Raw genomic sequence first — 23,290 nt, 5'->3', positions numbered from 1 at the left:
GTTGTGGTTTAACCCCAGCCGGCAACTGGGCACCAAGCAGCCACTTGCTCACCCCTCCCCCTGCAGTGGGATGAGGAGGAGAATGGAAAAAAAAACCCCTCATGGGTTGAGAAAAAGTTTAATAGACTAACAAAAGAAGAGGATGATGATGATAACAACAATGATAATAATTTTCACATCTAAAGTGATGCACAAATGCAATTGCTCACCACCTGTGGAGGAAAAAAACAACCAACCAACAACCTGATGCCCCGTCTGTTTCCGAGCAGCAATCCCATCTCCCAGCTAGCTTCCCCAGATATATACTAAGCGTAATGTCATATGGTATGAGATGTCCTGTTGGTCAGTTGGGGTCAGCTATCCCAGCTGTGTCCCCTCCCAACTCCTTGTGCACCGCCAGCCTCCTCGCTGGTGGGGTGGGGTGAGAAGCAGCAAAGGCCTTGGCTCTGTGTGAGCACTGCTCAGCAGTAACGAAAACATCCCTGTGTTAGCAACGCTGTTTCCAGCACAAACCCAAAACACAGCCCTGTACAGCTACTGTGAAGAAAATTAACTCTATCCCAGTCAAAGCAAGCACAACTATTCTTGACAACACAAACTGCATGAATTAACCTCACAAGGCCTGTGACTGTGAAAAAGAAATCCAATTCTTGTGCAGAGTCCATTTTCTTGCACTTGTAGGCTGACTATGAAAGTAGTAAGCCATACAAATAAAAAGTAGACAATCACACCAAGTAAAATCTTCCAAATGATGAATTACAGTAACCTATGATCTGGAAGATGAACAATAACCGTGGAAGAAAAACAATAGCAACAAAAACAATAAATAGGCCTAAGTACATGCTGAGGACTGGGAACTAGTATGTGTATGTCTCCTGGGAACAATCTGAAAGTCAAGCAGAATACAGAAAAGCTGGCAATTACTGTGGAAAAAAGGTACATTAAATATTCCCACTACAGAGGAAAGCCAAGAACCACATTAAGAGATTATTATGGCTACTTCAGGAGCTGGAAACCAAAAAAGCTGGACAAACAATGAAAAGTATCTCAACATCAGCCACAACAAAAGTTAAGGAAGCACATAAGCCTTGGGGAGGGGTGGAAAAAGGAGGCTGGGATGTAAAATAAACATCAATTAGTAAGACACATAATAGCCAAGGAGAAAACATCCTGTAAACACATCAGGAGTAACAGGAAAACACAGAAACTGTAGGTCTGTTAAAGAAAGAAAGAAAGGAGGTAGGCAAAGAGGATACAGACAAGCTGAAGCATTCTATGCTGTTTTTACTGACAGAAGAGAAAGAGTGAATTATGACCTGTAATAGTACTTTTAACAAAGCAATAGGAGTCCAGCCCGAGTATGGGAAGAAAAGATTAAAGAGCATGTAAATTCAAGCTGGCAAAGTCCAGAGAAACTACTTCACAGAACTTAAGGAAACAAAACAATCCCTGAGCCACTCGCAATTAGTTTTGGTAATTCAGGAAGAACAAGGCCCAGAAATCAAGAGAGAAGCAAACACGCTGCCTGCCTTTATAAAGGAAGAGCCAGGATAAGATGATAGACCAGTCAAGCCCATTTCAGTGTCTGAAAACACAGGGAAACAAAGTAAATTTGAAACTGCCCAGATAATTACAAAATGATAAAACAACATGGTCAAACAGTCATATCAAATCTCAGCAAACCAGTCCAATTTCCTTCTTTGGGAGCAACTAGATCATAGGTACAAGAAAGTGGCTGACATCTCTCAACTTTTGCAAATTTCCACAGTAGTGAGCTGAAGAACAAACAACTGAGGAGGCAGAACTGCTTGAAAAAATGCCCTCAAAATGTAGTTGTTATCCATTTTTTTCAGAATGAGAGGGTATCTAAATCAGTCAGCCTTTGCCCCACACCTAATCAATGTTTTCATTAGAGAACAGGATGAAATACAAACTAGGAACCGACAAAATTTGTGGACATTACTCAAGATCAACACAGATGAGTTAACTGTTAACCTCAGGAAGGTGAAATTAAACATTAATTACACACACCCCCCCCCCTCAAAAAAAGTCAGGGGGGAATGTCTGGCTACAAAGTACAACAGAAATGTTATGGAGGTTTTAGTCAAACATGGAATAAGCAGGACCTGTCAGTGTGCTGCTGATACAAAGATAATTGCCTTTTTGGAATATATTAATAGGCATGTCCATACTTGATACACAGCAAGATTTCGGCTGAAATACTGGGTCCTACTTACACAGTTAGCGGACAAAGAGGTATTTTGAAAGAAATCACAACTCTATGGAATTTGCAAAAGTGAAAATTGGTGTGGGGGAACAACACGACAAATCAACAATCTGTTACAAAGCTGCTTGTGATCAACTGACATGGGGAAGAACAGGAAGGAAGTCGCACTATTTGCAGTAAATCTGATGTTTTTTGGACATCACGAAGCACGGCAGAAGCCATCTATGGAGTCCACTGAATGTCTTCCACTGGAATTTAAGGACTACATTAGTCAAACATCTATTTATGAGGGTGTGAGCATTCTTTATCCTGCTCCAGTTGCACATGTTTGGAGTAGGTGATCCCTTGGCCTTCTAGTACCAACTGCTAGAATTAGTTTACAGGATTGTGTCATATTTAATTAAATGTATAAATAAGAGTTAGTAATTTTGGGAGAATCCAAGTTTCCAGCTACATTGAAAAAGGCACTAAACAGAAAACAAAGACAGAAGAACCCCTTCTCAGCATTATTGACCCTTTCAACAATGTAAGACTAAGATTACATCTTAGTCTCTTGGGAGTTATAGTACTTGGCATTCTTATGTGAAACTAAATTTTCCACCAAAGCAATCAGTAGGAAGATATATTAAGTGACCTACTTCTGGAGAAACTATTTCATTAGCTAGAATGTTGGTTTGGGCAAAGATCAGTAACAACTTTGTACTATCAATTTGCTGTGTTCTCCTAAGCCAGAAGCCAAAGAAGCCAGACTCTGTATGACAGAAGAGAGATTTATCAGCACTCCTACCATGCTGATCATCCAATGCTCTTAAAAACCCCACAAAGCAAAGCACATGTGCTTTATCAGCCCCGCTCTACCTAAAGTAGAGCGACAGCACGTAAAAGCAAAGTGCTTCACTAATGATTAGCCATAAAGTAAGCAGCGATTCCCTGCCAGCTTTACTCGCTCACCTGAGGGGTAAAAGCAAATATTTGATTTCTTATCACGTACAGCTTGGAGGTGCCTAACACTCCAATATGTCGGTGTGGCCGTCCACTTAATTTCATGTTCTTGTTCCGGCCTATAAAGAAAAGAGAAAAAAAAAGACTCACCTAACATTTCCTGTGTGGTTTTCCACAACAACCATTTTAGGCAAGGAGATCTACTTCATTCATATTAGCAAGGCAGAAGACAAGTAACAGAGTGAGATGTTACACACTGGTCCAGTTTGTAGCAATCACCAATATCATAGCTAGAGTTCTTCAAAGGCCTCATTACAAATACAAATTTTGGCTTCATTGACCATGGGATTGGCTCTTTTAATTATAGTCATTGCTCAGCACCCAAAGCTTCCCCATCAAGAACAACAGGAGGTATGACCTTTCAAAAGCGAGGCCATTGACATGCAACAGAAATTGCAATGCTTCCACTGTAGAAACTTAAAAGTTCTTGCACACAAAAGGCTAAATCCAAACACAAAGTACATCCAAATACAAAGACATATTTTCAATCTTTTCATCAGGGTAATAAGCTCCACTTTTCTCAGTAGAGCTTACTAGCAAATGATCCTCACTGCACCCTTTGCTTCAGCAGCCAGGAGCTGACTTGAATCTGTCTGACAAGGAATATGAGCCAAACAACCATGTGCCTGAAAAAAATACCGCAGTGAACATTCTCAAAGAAGTCACTGTTAAAAACAATACACCAATGTGTCAAATCATCCTACTCACCCACACTAGTGAAAGAAAGCTATGATGAATTATTATGAAATAAATGTAAGCTTCAGCAAAGCCCTGCAAATGTTGCATTTGTTTAAAGTTCTTTGTGATAAAAAGACAAATTCTTTCCCAAGAACAGCACATGCAATTTCCTTTCTCCATGTAAAGGGCACACTTTCTAAGATTTATTTGGATGCTTCCAAAAAAGTTCCTGTTAAAACAAAACACAAAAAACCCCCAACAAAACCCACCGTCACCACAAAAATAACACTTTACTAAAGCTAGTTTCTCTATGGAAGTAGTTCCTGCAGGACAAAGAGTCAGTTCTTGCCTAGTTCCATGGGTACAAGGAAACTTGTATTTTGGTCACCTTTTCTAAAGAGGTAGTATTTTTTTTTTCCTGTTGGAGTTCCTTATTTGAGACTGAAGTTCTAATTTTGTTAAGCCTCTTTGCACAAATGCATTTTTTTAAAATCAAAGAAATTGATTTAAATAAAATCAAAGAAATTGAGACAATATGAAGCAAAAAAACCCCCAAACCCAAAACATCACCCTTAAAAATTACCTTGCACAGCAGCAGAGAGGGGCATCCATGTTCAAATACCTACCCAGCATGGTGTAGAGGTTACTCAGGATGCGAGCTGGCTGCACTCTGAGTGGATGGATGTCAGCAATGCTCTGAACATTGATTCCATGGTCTTGTAAGAGATTCTTAACTTGATTAGATTCTGCCAAAACAGTTACTGCATAACAGAAAACAAAAACACTGGTAAGAACTAAAGTTCTCTTTTTAACTGACTGTCTCTACTGTCACCTGTCAACTACTGCATAACTGACAAAAAATGCACAACGGCCTCACTCCTTTCTTAATTTATGAACCTGTGAGATCAAAAGGGTAAGAGGGTGTCAGACAGCTTTTAGCTCTCTGCTTTTCAACATGTCTTGCCATTCTTGTCCACTTTGGATCCCTGGGTAATTCAAGTTGGAAGAGTCCCTACAAGGTCTCTAGTCCAACCTCCTGCTGAAAGCAGGGTCAGCTCTGAGGTTAGACCAGGTTCTTTGAGGCTTTCAGTTTCTTCTCATTTTTTTCAGTACCACTAGTTTGGATCATGCAGTCTCTTTCAGCAGATGGTGCTTTTCCCCCATAAAACAAGGGGAAACCCAATTTGAAAATCTTCATTGTTTTAATAGAGCACACTGTAACAACACAGCTGAGTCAATGGGGAACAGATGCTGCTACTTGTATAGCAATAAATGTTACAGAGGCCATAAAATGGTAGAGGTAGGAAAAAACGTCCCAAAATCAGAGGAATTCACAATCCAGGCCTTGATCCATCTTCTTGTCCTGCTTGAGGTTTTGCCCATTAGCTGGCTTGTTGGTTGGGGACTAACAATTCAGTAGTATTCTTTGCATTATAAATACTTGTCCAAGGATGCTAAAAATAAGCAAGCATTTATATTTCTACTAGAAATTAAGCACTTCAGAATAGCAAAATGCCACCCCGTTAGACACCAACAGGGGTTAAACAAGCACCTGCCCATGTCACAGTACCATTGACAAAGGCTGCTCCTGATAAACGAGCTGGTTGCTCTTCCAGAGTCGTACAGGCCCTTGAAAAGCCTTTAGGTCCTGATCAGCCAATGTTTGCCCTCTGCTTAATTTTTCTGGTTTTGGCTGTTCCTGCATTGACAAAAGAAGCTGCTCCCCTGCAGTAGCCAAAAGATAGCTGTAAGTCTGGCTGCCTCACTTCTGTGTACAGAGATCCTCCCCACTCACTGCTCTCTGGTTCCTTCCAAAAAGGGGCTGCACAGAAACCGAACTAAACTGACTGGTCTCCTGCCCTTTCTTGCTAGGATCCACCAAGATTTTCCTTTTCACTACAAGATTAAGTTTGCCACTCTCCAGTCCCTGATCAGTCTTAAAATTTTAACAGGTATTTTTTAAAAGTTTGTTAAACCTGATGTTCCCCCTGGGAAAATGGCAGCTAGGCAAAAAACTCCTTTCTCCTTCCTTCTCACAATAACACCAAAGCATCCATGTCCCATGCAAAAATCCACATTGTTTTCAAAAGTGTCTTCTTTCCTGTACATAGAGACTTCACCATTACATGATCCAATTCTCCCAGAACGTTCAAAAAGATCCCTCACCTTGTACCACAACATCAGGTTTAAATCCAGTGGAAAATCTCCTATTTAAGGGATCAATTTCACCCACAGCAAGAAATCCCTAGCATAAATGCAAAAGAAAGAAAAAAGACAGGAACAAACAAAAATTAAGTCAAAGGCTTCTGATGACATCTAGAAGAAATCTTAACCAATTTTGATACTACATGAGGACTAAAAGCCTAGTTTCTCTACCCCATCCACTAAGTAGCACATTCAATAAAAACAATGGCTGTGATATTTTTCAGAACAAGAAGAAAACGGTTATGACTGACACAATCTGCATGTCCATATTTCCTGTCTCAGAGTTGCAGCAACTGACACAATTTCACCAGGCCAGTGACTTTTTATTTTTTTTTGTAGCTCCACAGAGATATTCAGTGGTTCCTTTAACAAGTCGATAGCTAATACAGGACAACTCCGCAGGCATCTTATGCCACAGAGCAAGGCATAGCCTAGTGGAGCTGAAACAGTGCAAAATCCTAGCTCTGGGATAGCCAAGTCAGCCTGGGCGTATTCCTCTAGCCTAACCATATATCCAGCCCATCTGACAACTTAATTCAGCTTGATTAGAAACAGACAATTGCATATCAAAAAAAAAAAAAAAAAAAAGCTCCTGAAAGCTCCAAGTAACCCCTCTGTGGTTCATGTACATGTTTCTACTTGAAAACACATTGTCTCCCACCTGTCATCCAAATTGTACTTAAAGCCCAAGCAATTTCAAAACAAAATGAAATACAAGCTCATTGACTATACAAGAAACAATTACCTCTGCTAATAGGCAGCTAAGGATATACAATGATTGGCCCCAAAGATGAGGCAACTTTCCCACTGGGACACGATCCACTGAGTGAGGATTTTCATACTCCTCATCCACCTGAAAACAAATGCATAAGCAAGAAAAATTACCCTAAAGTTGTGAAGAACAATCAATAACATGAAAGTATTTGAAAAAATATGGTCTATCATCCACTCTTTTTAACCTGCCATTATTACTGACATCCAGATCTCTCGGTTTTACTTTTAAGGCTGCACATTTTCTGGGACAAGAGCTACACTTCCTTTTCATACACCGCTCCACCTTTCTAAGCTGGAGGTTGAATGGTGACTCTACATGCAATTACAGCTTTGGTGTCAGCACTTCCCCTTTCCTCTCACCATGCCTTTGCTGCCTTCCGTCTGGGCAGCTTGTAGGTAACTGTGTTTCTGCTTTACAACCCCTTGCAAGAGGACACTTGAACTTCACTGATGTCTACCTAGCTTCCTGAAGTAAAAGTGATTTCCAAAAATGAAGGCTATTCCACCTTCCCTCTCTTAGTAAGAATGGTCAAAGGAAAAATTAAGAGTAGACTCTCATTGAATCAGAAAAACTGCCTTGGTTTTGCAGTATACAGATCCATTGAGGGTGGGGGAAAAACACTCCTGGACAACATCTTTACCATAGCCATTTTCAAATTTATAAATGACAGGCAAAATCTACCCAGTTTATTTGGTATGTACATCAGATCATCATCATATCACAATTCACAAGAAGGCTCTGAACTCCTATACTCTTGTTCCCGCCAAGAAGGCAATTCAGAGTTTCCGCCTCAGATCTGCGAGCAAGGTATCAGCTGCCGACACTCCCTGACCAAACTCAGACCAACCCAGGAGGCTCCACACACTTAGTGAGTGAGGGCTGAGAAATATGGAGCAGGAGAAGCAGCTGGTGGGGAGGGATACGACGACAAATAGCATGGAAGACCACATAAGCTCATTTGAATTTCTGTCACAATGGGAAAATCAGGTAACAGTAACAGCAAAGATGGGGAGGAAAGAAAAAAAATAAAAAATAAAAAAAGAGAAAAAAACCCCAACAACCAACCAAGCAAAAATCCTAGCCGAAACCCTAATCCATCTGAAACCTGTTTCTCTCTCACACACAAGCTCTGGAAAATCAATCAACAGACTAGACAGGCAGGACAGTCCATGCTTTCTTTCTTTCTTTGAGCTTCAGTTTCTAAGTCAGCACAAGCACTTCTTCAATATACGTCTTGCTATGAGGATTTAAAGATTTAGACCTGCTCGCATATTTCCGTTGGCACTCAGATTCTCAAGCAAAAAACGTGACCATTTGGAAGCCTAAAGTTTACCGTTTCTCAGTGGCAGCTACAAAAGGTCTCTTAGTTTTTAAATAATGTGCAAGTAGTCTTTTTTTATTGCTGGTTTACATTTATCAGCTACAGGAAAATGATAAAACTGACATTCATCTTGATACCTGTATTTTGCATACTGAAATGGATGCTGCATTTTCACAATACCTTTTCTGGAGGGACTGCGTACAGTTCAGGCATTAGCACTATTCCGTTCTTCTCTCTAATAAGTATTCCTTCCAGAGCCTCTCTATACTCTTGAACCTGGAAATATTTTTAAAAGAGAGTGAGAATTCATATTACAGTCAGCAAAACCGAAACAATAAAGTTTCATTACTTTCCAACAGTACTTTTCTGCTAAAAGTTTGTCTAAAAAAAAAAAGGGGGGGGGGGGCAGAAATCATGACTTGCTGATGGAAGATTAAGTCAGAGACTCTGTTCCAGCATCTCAATATTATCAGCCTCAGAAACATGAACACACATCTTTGATCTGTAACACACCACTGCAGTACAAAACTTCTAACATATTCCAATCAAGAAGTCATTGGAACAAATCCTACATGAAATTTCCAACGGATGATGATGCAGTGAAATGGATGTCAGGACTGCCAATATCCCTAAAAGTGTAAGGTGTGTAAGGTGTATACATTGTTAGTTTTCTACCATGCACATCTGTCTATGATTTTATAAATTCTGCTTTGCAGGACTGGGAAATCAGTTTCTCTTAACTAATTTGCTTAAAAATTTGCCCCATGGAAAATTTTAAACTGTTGAAAAATACCTAAGTTAACTAAACCGAAAATCCTCTTGTTCTTGTGCTGTTAGACAACATAGTATGAACAGGAATACCAGACCGATACAGAATAAAGAACATTTAATATTAATTTTACCAGATTCCTTATTTTGTTCCATTTCTTAACTATCCCATTCCAAGTTTTTACTTACAGGAAGCTGTTTTCAAGCACTACCAGCACCTGCCTCTGAAATCCTATTTCTGCTATCCCTTTCTGAGTACAGTGAAACACACAAGGTAAGGTTCATACTATGGTACACCGATATTTACACTATCCTGTCCTTCTCCACTCTTTTTGAGTCCTCAGGGTGCTTATTTTTCTAATAATTGCTGCCATTGCAGCCGCTTGTTTGCAGCAGTAATTGGGGAAGACTAGACACTCACCTCAGCATCTCAGTGACCCATTCAGATAAGTTTAAACAGTGGGAACCGGGAGCAATTGCCCAGTCTGACCATGCCCTAGGACAGCCCATCTGCACATCATAAAGGCAGCCAGGTACATACCATCCCAGATAATCCAACTAAATTCTAGAGACTGCTTTGTGAAGTGGTATTTTATTGACATGACCAAAGTTTCAGTAAACTTTCTGATTTTCCCCATCATGAAATAATGCCATTTCTCTCTCCACTAGACTATTTTTACTGCATTCAAGAAAGCAATTTACGTTTCTTGTGTCACGATGTATTTCTGTACCCGATGTTGTAAATTAAGTGAAAGAAGGCTTTTTGGTCTGAAATTATCTGTTTTGTTTCTGATGCCACTTTATTTTTTAAGGGATAATATTTAGTAATCTCCTATCCCTCTGCATGCTAGACAGTATTAAATCACATGTATTTTATTACTTCCTTCAAGCCACCAATCTACAGAAGTCTCGGTATGAATACATTTAGTCCTGGCTTCTTGTTGCTCTTTAATTCACCAATACTCTCCAGGTGCCACTATAGCCTTCAGAGGGCTACAATCAATTTAGCTCCCCTGACCATTGGGTGCTTGACACAGTAAAAGCATGAAGTAACTTAGGGAATTAATGAAAATTAAATGGCTCCTCATTATCCAACTCCAAATGTCCCTGAATGTATGAAAGGACTGAAAGTACTATGAGTCTTGTTCTCAACAGCCAAGCCACAGAAGCCAGGGGAAAAAGAAGGTGGTCTCATCCTGAAGTAATTGGGAAAGGGGCGTCAACATTGGTGATAAGGCAAAACCAGGCAAATAAACCCCGTTCAGCCCAGTTTGACACACCAGCTGGCAGAGCCACTCAACCTGGTAGAAAGAGGGCAACGAGGTCCTAGCGTGCACAACGCCACAGCCTCTACCATGTCACGAACTCCCCAGGAAGGTGAGATAGATTGGCTGAAGACTACTCCCATCCTGCTGATGGGTTATCCAACTGATACCCAAAATAAATATGGAGCAAAGCTATGAAATACTGTGAGTAAATGGCTTTGCATTTCCATTGAAAGTAATTTCTTCTTTCCTCACCTGAATTTTGTCCTCATTAAATACTCCATCAATTAGGAAGTATGTCCAGAATACCGGCCACTCACATTCAATATTCTCAAAGAGCTTCAGCTCAGCAGGATCATAGTGCAGCCTGCTCGGATCCTAGAAATTCAATCATGTTCATTTAGTCACAGTGCTAAATTAGTCACTCATATTCTGATTGTAATAGAAGCTTATTTTATAAGTAATAAGTAATTAAACCCAGAAAACCAATAAAAACACTGGATATAGTTTCCATGTAGCCTCTGGACTTCTTTTTCACATTCAGTCTCAAACTCACCTGATCATCCTCCTGACAAATCAACCCTTCCCAGTCTCAGAATCTAGGTGTCACCCAAATACTTGGCTCTGCCTGAGTTCAAAGATATTTTGGGATGCCTCAGAGACTCCGCTTCCCCTAAGACACCATAAGCATATTTAAAGGTTCATTCCTTAAAGAACTATGAATTATGTTCTGTCCTTAATAATTGGTTTTCAAACCCTTAGTCTCATTCAGATATGTGTCATTTCTAGGGTGGATACCTAGATTACCTCCAAACCCACTAAGATGTCTTAACAGCAATAGAGAACTTCCCCTTCAGACAAAAAATGTCTACAAACAAGAGATAAAATTCTTCCTAATGCCTACTGAAGATATACATCAGAACTACCTCTCTGGGCGTCTTGTAACCATCTCGGAGAAAGCGACAGCAGCCATAGCGGCCCTGTAAAAACAGACAAAATTACAGAAAACATCACATACTGTTCTTCCTCACAGACTAACATCAGCATGAAAGTATATGCTGAGTTTTAAATGTCACTTAGGGATTTTTCTCCGTCTCTTCTACGCACAGATGCACCAAGCCTGGCAACCCTTGTTTAATTAAGATTTTTGGTTAAGAAAGGGAGGTTCTGCTTCTCTTTCCCTCTGGAAAATAAAAATAAAAGAAATCCTTACCTGCAATTTGGATATGATTTCACTCTTGGTCTCATTAACAAGGTTTAGATCCTCCACTGCAAAAGCTGGGTAAGAAATAATAGAGAGAAGGCCAGCATCTATCTCCTTTGACGTGGATGCCCTTGGCAACATGGAGTACAGAATAGACTGAGGAAAACAGGAACAGAAGAGAGGTACGTAAACAAATTACCTACTTCAGAAGACTATGTGAAGTGCATATGGAATAGACTATACTGTTTGCAAACTGACAGAGAACTCACTACATAATTATTTTGAACTGAGTTACTATTAGAATGCTTCACACCGCTGACTTTCACATGATCTACTAGAAACAGGCTGAAACAGCATAGTCTGACACCATCCTTATTACATTAAGTTCTTGGTTCAGTTAATCAATATTTAATTGAAAAACAAAAGGGAGAGGGTGTTGGGTTTTCCCCTAGCAAAGGAAACAGAGACTAAGTTTTACCTGACAATGTTCTACTTCGTCGGGAAGAACATGAATCACTGATTTGTGTCCTCCATGAGCTCCAAAAAGATCTAGTTCATCAATTGCTTCTAAAGCAGCCTTCAAAAAACCAAACCAAACAACAACTCAAAACCATTAAATACTTTTTAAGCCAATTATACACCCTAGCACCTGTGGTTATCCTCTGAAGGAAATTACATAAGACAGCAGTTTACTTCACAGACATCTTTTCATCTTTAACGGAAAATTTGTCAGTATTTTAGAAAAAGTAAATACTTCTGTATTTCCACTAGTAGGATACAGGACTGATGTGCTGGTGACCCTTCTTACAATTTAAAAGCAATGCAAAGCAATGCAAAGCAACGGGGAGCAGGGCTTCCACTGAGATGATATCCAAAGTACTAATAGTACTCCTGTCCTATATTCCAAAACAACCCTCACGCTCAGTGGCCTTTCACTCCTCCTGCCTGAAAGGCTATTCAAAGAGGAAGGCTTGTTCAAGGTGCCCAGAATCAGCAGAGGCCACCACCCAGAGAAGAGAGCATCACCAGCTCTCTGATACTACCACTTCCCGAGGGAAAGAGAAATGAGATGTCTGCTCTCTGAACAGCCATCCAAGGCGCAGCATGCTCTGCGTCAACAGGTGCATCACCACACCTCACACCTCTTGGTCATAACACGTTTGTCTAGTGAAGACATTAGCAGCCCAACCATTGACTCCATTTGGGCATCCCTACTTTAACCTATAAGCCACAAAACCTGGCTTCGCGGAAGCAGGCTGTGCAGTGCCATGCAGGGAATGGCAGGAAGAGAGGACCAGATGGCCAGAGCCAGGCTAGCAGAGCTTTCCTCTGAAATGCATATTCACAGGGTTGTGGTAGCACTAAATGTTGCTCCGTGCCCATTTTGGTCCTGCATGCTCATGGTAATGTCAACCTCTGACAAAGGAAGGATCGCACAGCGCAGCTTGCCTTGTTTTCTCTGCAGAGAGGCAAGGGTATTCTTCTTTTTCCAATACAAACATGTGTTTACTGGCTCTGCAGAGCCCCTCACTTTAGCCGAGCGCTAGAGCAGCAGATGTTCCCAATAGCAGCAGAAAGCTCCACTGAAGAACTGATAGCTGGAATCATGAGACCACAGCAACCTGCATCAGGCTGTTCAGTGCAAAAAAATTTGGAATAACCTCCCCGATGGACACTGCCCCATCGCTATTAACTGAACTGTGGCCAAGACCAGCAGTTTCTCCCTCCTGCAGCCACACAAGATCTTGGCAACCAATAAATCCTGCCGAAATGCAACTACGCCTTTGACCTGAACAATACCTTCTGTCAGTCCCCCAGACATTACGTAAAAAGGTACTTGTTGATCACACATTTACACTTATGGCCTTCTGAGCTTCATTTACTATCTCTGTGACCTTGTGCTATGGGGGAACCAGAAATAGCCACTTTTTTTTAAGTACATCTTTACTCATTTTTCTAAATTACTTGTGAATAATTTCTTAGACTGATATTCTGCTGTTTTCCAAAATTTACATCTGAATTAATCTTACCATGAAAGCATCATATATAATACTGGGGCTGGAGAATCAAGAAAGAGGGACAGAAAACCAGGGGCCACTTTATGAGATTGCACCTCACTCAATCTTTCAGATTCATGCCTCAATGAATCTGGTACCCTACTTGCAATCCCCAGAACAACGGTGCTGAGGTCCATAATGAAAGCCATTATCACAAGGATTTTACACTGAAAAATACTCACTCACACCCAAACAAAAATTCTTATACAATCAGTTAATTATTGCAGTGGCCAAGAAGACTATGCAAAGGAAGCCATCAGGTTTGTCAGAGCCCTTCAGTGTGACAGAACAGCCATGAAGGAGGTGTCAGGAAGACATTCTCACTTTGGCCATCCCTACGGAGCTCGCGTTCAGTTCAGGGATGCCCTGGTTTGTCTTGTCACCACGTTCCCAAATTCCATAATCCTGCAACAACATCATCAAGAAAAAACTGGCATGATTATATACAAAAACCAGTGTTTTTTCCCCTTGCCTCACAACAAAACCAGACCCCTGGAGGAAATTAGTTTATTTGCCTTAACAAAATTTAAAAAAAAGAAAAAAGGAAGAAAAAAAGGGCTCCAAGTCTCCAAAGAGCCCCTCCTTCCAAGTCTCCAAAGAGCCCCTCCTGATATTTAAAAAGTGGCACATAAAAATATACCCCAGCAGAATCAGGTCTCTGTATCCCTTCAACTTGCCACTTTCCAAAAGGTTTGTTAACAATTAGCTCTTTTTAGAAAGACCCATAAGATTTTAATGAGACATCAAAAAATATTATTAATTATCAACAAAGAAAAACTGTTATTATGATAGAACAAGTATACCTCACCCAGGCAGCAGTAAATCCTCCACAGCCCTCCCACCATCTCCAAAGATGCTGCTCACAATGTAAGTACTGACAGGGTTTGTTATCTTCTCATAGAAAAAGAAGTCTGTATTTTCCTTCTCCATCAACAAATAATTTTCCACCCACATCTGAGCAATGTTCAGGTATTTACATATAAATAACTACTTACAGCAACTTTGTAGGCAGCTTCTATGTAAAAAACAAGATTCTGAATAAAGGCAACTTCATCGAGGGTGAAGATAATACGTAACCCTGATTAAAAGAAGGAAAGAGAGTGATTATCCTGTATCAGAACTGAAATACTTACTTTTCAGTGAGTTTCATGCTTTTATTTGCTGCCAACTACTGCCCACTGAAATCAATAGAAAAACTCACGCTGATTTCAAAAGATCAGGCAGCAGGTCTCAATACTTGCTGTGATAAAATACTTCAAATGCCTCCAATACACACTGTTTCAAAGACCAACCAAAATCCACCCCTGGGAGGGTGGCATTCAGACACAGTGGGTACAAAGCAGAGACATCTGAGCCAGCTCTGGCTCTTGAGAGCAGTGCATCCCAATTCCCACAGCTCCCCGCCCCTCCACCCATTTAGTGCTCTATTGAGAGACCACTAGGCTCTGAGGACAGAAAATCATCTAAGGTAACAAATCCTTATCCTCACAGGAGGAGTACAAGAAGAGCTCAAGATAAAACAGCGCCAGCAAGAAGAGGAACACAGATGGGACGAGTGGCACCTGACTCAATGTTGCCACTCTGAAGAAATCTGGTTGTCCATTAGGATGCCCTACATAGTCTTCAAACACAAAACTCTTCTCTGACATGACTCTGAATATCTCACGTAGCTGTACGCCAACAAGCATTAAGGGAATGGACACTGCCAGGGCAGTTACTATAAACATGAAATCTTAACTAAGCCACATCACTTTTCCAGAGAAATCTTACTTTCTCCTGAGTAATAACTATGTAAAGGTTTTTTAAGCTAATTACAACTTTTTTTTTTCCTTTTTAAATAGAAGCTAGAATAGAAAAAGACTGCAACAATAGTCAAGGCTAAAGTATCTTCTGCTTACCTGATGCGGTCATCTGTGCCAAGAAGAGAAGGTAAAGGGAAGTTGCGTCCACTTGTAAATGCCCCCATTGGTCGTCCCCAACCACAGTGGCACAAGTTGCAGAGTTATACTTGGCATGTAGGCAGTCTTTGGTACTCTGTGTGCATTTGAACTTCTCTACCTTATCTACCTAAAAAACATCACAAATCTCAAATGTGAAACATTTTGGAAGAAATTCTCCATACTATTTCAAAATGAAGAAGTTTTCTTAGGTGAGGAGAAACTTGACGTCCTAATTCCTGTTACCTCACTTCCGTGTGTTTTGATTGATCAGAATGCTTGAACACAACCCTAACTTTAGGCTCCAGCTAAATCTACAACTCTTCAGGAAAGAGTAAGATGAAATTACCTTTTTGAGTTCAGATCTTGGTTACAGGTATGTATCTTGGTGAAGATCAGCTTGTAAAGGCAAAACTGTGATTTGCTACAAGCAAACTCTCAAAAAGGTGCAAGCAAGAGTTTTGCTCAAGAGTTTTAAAAAGACTCCCCACACTAACGTCTACACACACAAAAAAAACTCACTCTACAGAAAAGACACAATGAATACATGCTTCAAATGAAATGCTTCGTAAATACAACATGTACTAACTCAACTCATAACTATGACATTACCTGTCTCATCATGCACTGTAAGAGTCCCCGCATCAGCTTCACAACATTCTGCAGGAACAAAAGAGACCAGTGACACTCTGGTCACACATGGCCAGCCTCATCAGCTGTTACAAAAAACATTCAAAAGCGACAAAGTTCATACCCCCTACTAACATCCTGCCAAAGGTAAAAAAATATGTTATTTGCCTGAAATACTTTACATGCCTTTTTTTTTTTTTTTAATATAGTGGTTAATGTTTATTCCCACATCCCTATCTAGGACAACAAATCTTTTCCCAAAGGCCCTCTCTAAACAGTGGAGCAACTCTGTGGTCCTTCTATCCAGCTAAGGAAAGAGGAATGCTATGTCTTGTAAGAATACTAATAGTAATGATGATGATGATTTTTAGGTGACAGATCCAGGGAACACTGGCAGGTGACTGCAAGACATTGATGTGACTGGAAAACCTGTGGAGCTTCTTCTGCTCTTTATACAGTACAACAGAAAGCAGATGACTAACGTAAAGAAAGGGCCTTTACTGCGTGCAACGATAAGCGTAAGATTTTGCCTTAAATGAAGGTATCAACCCCATCTTTATATCCCAAAATTATTATAGCTTCAAAATATGATCATGCAAACTGAGTCAAGGTTATTCCATCACCACAGATCTCCCTGGTTTGAGCAGCCCATGCCAGCATAAAATTTACCCAGTGCCTTCAAAACAACAGCAGGACACTCACTGCCCATCTAACCTACCTCTACACTCTCACTTCTGATAACCGCTTTCCCAGCTGCAGATTATAGAAATTAACTGTGTGAGTTACCACCCATTCCAATTCTCCAGCATATGGGTCTTACCAGTTTGGAGATCGTTGCCTTATCTGGTTTGATCAAACACATTTATACACCATGTACGACTTCCATGAGAAGACACAAGTGTGCATTTCAAAGATTGCTACTTTAAATGGCAGGCTTCTCCTTCCAGGGAAGAATGGTCAAGCAGATAAACTGCTACCCTACGATCCTAGCAACCTAGGCTTGATTTTCGGCTCTGTAATACACCTCATGAGGGATCACAAGGTTTAATCAGAGGCTTGTAAATCTGGGTGTAAAAATCTCTCAGAAGCCTAATTTTCAACAATCAGCCAACCGATGGAAGTTTGACTCCTATAGGTTTTTGTTTTGTTTATATTTTAATTCAGATGGTAGCCTCTCTGCCACCCGGTTCTCCAAATCCCCCTTGCTGGAAGGCTGCCAGGAACACCGCACACCACACGCTGCATGGATGCTGCTGTCATAGGAACAAGACAGGCATTCCAAGCTGGGAAAACCCTGCCAGATGCTAGAGACAGCAGCAACACGAACGTACCATTCAAAACCACTACTGTATGAAAGAAACAAACAGTGTAACTGGTCTATGCCAAACTTTGACATGACATACCTGCTCAAGCTCATAGGCTTTGGCCTTATCCTCATCTCGGTCCGCATTCTTCCGATAGGCCATCCCCAGCCCCCACACGGCCAGGATGCTGTAGATGTTGTCCCGTACCCAAGCATCTTTATGGTCTGTACCAGCTGAAAGCAGCCCCGTAACTGGATTCTAGCCATGGCAGAAGGAATAAAGAACAAACATTACTCCCTGAAATCCCACCTATTAAGAAGCACCAGTTCTTCCTGTATCAAGGGTAACAAAACAAGAGAGACAACCAAAGATGATTTCCCACTGATTGCATGCTGCAGCAGCTCACAATTTCAACAATTTCACAACAGAAGTGAGGTCACATCTTTCTTTTCCAAACCCACATAAGTGAAATGAGAAATTTATTTGAACGCTGCAGGATGTAAAGCTTATAGTGTCCAGCTGGGCATTCTCATCCACATACGATTATTAGCTAAGTCACTGAATGAAATTTGAAATACATTGAGGATATAGGAATTTAAATTTTACATATTTGTAAGGAAAAGAGGGTACTGAGTTAACATTAGAAATTGAGTCTGGGATCTGTTCTTCTCTATGCAACTGGTCTGTGGCATAATCTTGAGGAAGTAAAAAACCACTACATCCATTCTAAGAAAGTCAAAAGTATTTTTATTTATTTACCTGCTTGGTTTATGACAGCTAAAGCATGAATGCATGCAAAGCCTTTTGATATCCTTCAGAAAATGTAGAGAAAGACAAATTCTGATGGTGTTGAAAAGCAGCACTGTCTGAAAACCAGCAGACTAAGTAGTCTCCTGCATCCCAAATATTGCATTAAATTTTTCATTGCATCATTAATTCCCATCACTTCATATCATTAAGACCATCTTTCTCAGCTGTATGTTCTTCACTAACAAAAAAATGAGGTAGAGATGCAAAAGGCCAATAGAGTTCTCAATCAAATCAAGCCTTTACAGAAAATTTCAGTCAATGAAGACCAGTTGCCAGGGCTGGTATGACATGGGGCAACGATTACAATGATAACAATAAGTAAAATTAAAAAGAATACACACATCCATTTTTCATTTCTGCCACACCCCGGTTCATTCAATTCCTTCCCTCATTATTTTTAAGAAAGAAATTTTGAGGGGAGAAGCTTCAATTACAGTTTCCTGGGCTTCGCATGTGACAACTGAACACGACAGGGCTGACAGCCTGACACAATGACAGGGCACAGTCAGTGCTATTGTTCGGTTTCAATTCAGCAATGTGTCCCTCACTGAGAGTAGAAACATGTAGTTCTGCTGAAACAGTCCCTCAGCACGGTCTTCACAAACAAAACATGTTTGATGGGAAAAGTAGAACATATGAACCCAAAGAGTTTAAAAAACTTCTTTCTGAACTTGAAAAGTCAAACCAAGGAGTAACAGAAGTAGTGAGCAAGGCAAAGAAAGGAGACGGTGCTCCCAGTTGAGCACTGCACCTGGGTGACAAACCAGGATCTCAAAAGGCAGATTGCATCTTCCCAGTATTTTTAGAGAACACTTTTGTTTCCCTCCCTCCCATGCAGGACAATAAATATCTATGTACCTGCAGCCCTGGCTTGACAGAGATTGACCTGCTGTCTGAGAAATTATCATTTTGGTTTATTTTTCTCCACCTTCCACACTGGGCTGACTGCCAGTTGCAAAATAAAAAGTACCACAATGGAAATCCTGGAAAAATGCCCCATGCAAGACTTTAAAAGACCATTCGGTCCCCAGGGAGGGACCTGCCTGCCTTCAAGAGGCCGCATTAAACACATTCAAGGGCAGCTATCATCATTTCAGCACCTTTGGCTCCTCTACGAGAAGGTCCCAGCTCTTGCGGTGCACTGGGGCTGTCTCTCATGGACTGACAACACATTAATGTCTCTCCTCATCCACAGAAGGTTAGCAGAACAACACAATCTATTAATTAATAATTTTCTTCTGTTACCTGCTGACACCATATGAAAAGTACAACCCCTACAAGGTGCTAAAGAACCCAAAGAAACACTAAGTGAGCTTAACCACAAAGATGTCAAAGGGATTTTAGCACAGCTAGTACTCCTTCAAAGCATTACGTCTACACAGTGATTGCTAATTGGACTAGCAGGTCTCATCGTGCAAATCACACTGCACATACGTGCACTGCAGATCCACCGACCAAAGAATTTTATCAGGACCCACGGGTTCTGTGAGCTGAGAGCACCGCAAAAGAAAGCTGATTGCTGGACTAAGACTTCAAACTGTTGTATCATGCCCAATCCTATTTTTAAGTACATCTGTTAGTCTGGAGACCAAAAAAAAAAAAAAATCCAGAACACAACACCAGTTCCTACAGGGGACCAGACGTTAATAAGAACTTCAGCAATACAGGCACAAAAATAGCACGGTTCTAACCAGAGCAGCAATACAAGTGAGATCACATTTAGCATCTTGCTGAAAATCTATTAAATTTGCATCTGTCTCATTGATCCACCAGATGAAAACCAATGTAAGGTCTAGCAAAGTTTGCAGATAGACTGTTGCTTGAAACCAGACATAACACAATTGGAGTTACCCATAAATGTATGCCAGATGTGCTTTCCTTATCAGCTCCATATGCTTTTCTCTTATAGTACCCTAGCAATACTTAAAATGCATACAGACGTTAAGTTTTGCTATTTTATGGACATATCTTAAGATTCACATTTATTTTCTTATCACATTCAAATTAACAAGTGTAATAAGCAGCTGAGAACAGCTGTCTGGTGATGCTCTTCAGTGCTTGCTGAGCTACAGTATCGAAGCACCCCTCTGGCTCCTGTCCCCAAGGGCACGTGCAACAGCTGGCAGACCCACACCACAGCAGGTTGGTATAACTGATGCAAGGGCACGAGACAGGGGCCAGTAGTTTGGTCTTATCCTCCTTGTACAACCTTTAACAGGATCGTATCTATCACCATGCATGCTGCAGGGACTGATCAGCAGAACGTAACACTTGCAAAACAGGAAAAAATTTGCTACAGATCCAATCCTGCAAGGTGTCGCATACGGAAAACTGTCAACCCTGGTGAGGGGTCCGGACCTGTGCTTTGAATGCATGGCTGCCTGGTAGTGCATTTATATTCTGAAGTAAAATTTGCCTCTAAAATGACGTTGATTTAGAGTGATTGGAATGAACGCAAGATCAATTGCTGCTACTGAGAAACCTGACTCCTAGTGTACTGAACACCTTCTTATCAAAGCAAAAAGTTCCTGAGCTAACTATGTGTTCTTCTTGCTGCATCCTTACAAGAGCAAGCTTGTTACTGCCCTTCATCAGCGCACCAGCTGACGTGCCAAGGCTGCATATCTGGCACACTTGTGGATGCAAGGTACAAGGTCACAGTCACACATCACCCCTGCGCTGAGCGGCATCACCCCAGAAGCATCTTAAATGCCTCCTGGCTCTTCTGCCAGGCTGCTCCTGGGCAAACCAATGGCTTAAATTCCCCTCCCTGGATCTGTCCTGAAGGCACCAAGAAGGCACTAGCAGTAGTGAAGCAGCAGCCCAACCCAGTCCACCACAGGCTATTCTGCTCCCAAGCAAGACAGGGCTGCATGTGGCCTAAAGACAAGCATCCTAACTTGCCCAAGTAAGCACTGCATCTCTTCACCCAGCTGAGCAGGACATTTTCAATCTATAGCAGTGAAAAGCCATAAAGAGTATTGATAAAGACAACAAATCTAAACACCTTGCAGCATCTCTCTGGGCCCTCTTGTGATATTGTTGTCCCTCTGCCTTGCTGCTATCCTGTGACTTGCTTTCCACACACAGAAGAAAACTTATTTATCTCCTTCCCTCATCTCTGAACTCTCCCCAGCATTGAACACTCAGCAGAAAGGGCAGCACTGAGTCGTGAACACGCATCCAAGCACTGTAAATAGCAATTACAAAATTCTGGGTCACTGGTATAAACTCCCACATTAGCATTAAGCTACCCTTTTTATTATTAACTATTAATACCATGCTTTCACAAGGCATGTTTAATCTCTGGATCTCAGAGGCTCCATCTCTCCTCTAATGGAGGCTGTTACCGGCATCCTCATTCTATAAACATGGAAATCAAGTCAGGCACTGGAAGCCAAAGTAACTTGTCCAAGGTCATCCTGCAGACAAAAGGCCGAGACAAGAACACAACTCAAAGCATTTCCTGCACCCCAGCACAGCGAGAGCGCCTAATTAACTTCTCACACCACTTATACCATATTCTTGCATTTGTTTCTGATGAGTTTATAATAATTAGTACACAAACATTAATTCACAGGTATCTGGACCCTATGCCCATGACCAACCTAAGTGGATTTCGGTCCTAACCTCTTCTTTCACTGCTTTCCAGTTTCTTGCAACTCAGCAACTAAGTATATATGGGAATGAATTTGTGCAAAAAACCCCTGTTGCTCTCAGCTTTAGGTACTGGACTGTTTTAACCGAAGCATGCAGAAGAACGCTGTGAGTTCTCAGAGCCCTCCTGGGCAAAGCGAGCACATTAAAGCAGAGAACACTACATTGCACGGTTATGTATATGTGCTGGCCAAAAAACATAGTGTGGGTAACAGTGTTTTCCTACCAGCCCTGACATCTTCGTTCTGTTACTGCTCACACACGCAGGCAGCCCTGCCCGACACGCCGGAGCTCAAGCAACACAACACCGAGACAAGCGGCTCCACGGAACCCCACGCCGCACAGGCTGCACCAGCAGCAGGTCGGGGACGGGAATCTCTCGGACGTGCACCGCCGCACACACGTACCGCACCAAGCACTGCGAACCCCGCTCTGTCCTGGATTCACACCGAGCTGATGCCGACAGATTTCAGAGGCCCCGCTAGGGAGCTCTGCGTTACTGGGGTTTGATTGTGTTACGGGCATGTACATATACAGTGTTACAACGGGTGGGTGTGTATAACACATGAGCACATTCTATACACAGTATTATTATTGTTTGCAACCTCAGACTTGCTGTATTTTCCACGTACCTTCCAACGTGCATTTATATAAGCGGCCAGCGAGCACCCCCGAAGATCGGCGCCACCTCAGCTTTCCCTGAGCTTCTCCTCAGGCGGGGAAAGGAGGTACCGAAAGGAGGCCACGCGCCGGGGAGAGGAGGTATTTTCTTCCCCCGGCCCCGTCGCGCCCCTTGTGCAACCAGGCTGCGGTCACCGGCCGCGGCAACTCCAGCCGCTCCGTCGGAGGCCCCCGCGCCCCCCGCCACGGCCTCCCCGCTCCCCGGCCGGCCCCATCGCGCCGGGCGCCCCCAGACCCAAACAGGCGTCCCGCGGCGGCAGCTGCCCTCACCTGGTGGCACAGGATCGTCCGCTGGACCAGGCGGGCGTAGCCGTCCAGGCGCACCCCCGAGTTGCTGCGACTCCTCATCGCCCCACAGCCGGCTGACTGGCCCGCCCGCCGCCCCGCGCCTCAACCGGCCCCGCTGCCAGTCCCGCCCGCTCCCTACCGGTCGCGATCAGCGCCGCAACGGCACCCGGAGATGGCGGCAGCGGCCTCCTCCCGCCCTGCCTGCCGGCGTGCGCGGCGCGCCAGCCCGCCCTCCTGCCGGCGAGGCGGGACAGGGCGGGGCGGAGCGGAGCAGGGAGATCGGCCCCCTCCCTCCGGGCGGGCGAGCGGGCGAAGGCGGGCTGTCTCGGCGGCGGGTGGAGGCGTGGCAGCCTGCGGACCCCCAGAGAGCCGAAGCCCTTCCGTTGCAGGTGTGATGCTTGAAATCCTAAATTCAGCTTTTGTGAAGAACCAGCAGACTTTTCCCGGCGGTGTTTGCAGGTGCTTTTCCGAGCCTCCCCAC

At 42.4% G+C, this 23,290-nt stretch overlaps 1 protein-coding gene across 2 annotated transcripts in view; it reads right to left on the bottom strand.

The window, feature by feature from the left end:
* The window catches only part of PHKA2 (phosphorylase kinase regulatory subunit alpha 2), a 48,018-nt gene extending 24,957 nt beyond the window's left edge, over positions 1 to 23,061 (bottom strand). The window contains exons 1-15 of one of the 2 annotated variants that reach the window (XM_075775857.1): positions 22,792 to 23,061; positions 17,473 to 17,631; positions 16,052 to 16,099; positions 15,401 to 15,569; positions 14,498 to 14,580; positions 13,827 to 13,907; positions 11,924 to 12,022; positions 11,455 to 11,601; positions 11,168 to 11,221; positions 10,497 to 10,619; positions 8,389 to 8,484; positions 6,858 to 6,965; positions 6,074 to 6,152; positions 4,534 to 4,668; positions 3,179 to 3,288 (exon numbers count right to left, since the gene is read on the bottom strand). In XM_075775857.1, coding sequence (XP_075631972.1) covers positions 3,179 to 3,288; positions 4,534 to 4,668; positions 6,074 to 6,152; positions 6,858 to 6,965; positions 8,389 to 8,484; positions 10,497 to 10,619; positions 11,168 to 11,221; positions 11,455 to 11,601; positions 11,924 to 12,022; positions 13,827 to 13,907; positions 14,498 to 14,580; positions 15,401 to 15,569; positions 16,052 to 16,099; positions 17,473 to 17,631; positions 22,792 to 22,869 — 1,569 coding nt within the window. In that variant the 5' untranslated portion in view covers positions 22,870 to 23,061. The remainder of the gene's footprint in view (positions 1 to 3,178; positions 3,289 to 4,533; positions 4,669 to 6,073; positions 6,153 to 6,857; positions 6,966 to 8,388; positions 8,485 to 10,496; positions 10,620 to 11,167; positions 11,222 to 11,454; positions 11,602 to 11,923; positions 12,023 to 13,826; positions 13,908 to 14,497; positions 14,581 to 15,400; positions 15,570 to 16,051; positions 16,100 to 17,472; positions 17,632 to 22,791) is intronic. The other variant, XM_075775850.1, reaches the window with a different exon arrangement.
* Positions 23,062 to 23,290: the final 229 nt, after the last annotated feature.

Source organism: Balearica regulorum, chromosome 1, assembly GCF_011004875.1.
Source record: "Balearica regulorum gibbericeps isolate bBalReg1 chromosome 1, bBalReg1.pri, whole genome shotgun sequence".
Lineage (NCBI taxonomy): Eukaryota > Metazoa > Chordata > Aves > Gruiformes > Gruidae > Balearica > Balearica regulorum.
Note: the sequence above shows the minus strand (reverse complement) of the source record. Positions and strands in the feature narration are given on the sequence as shown.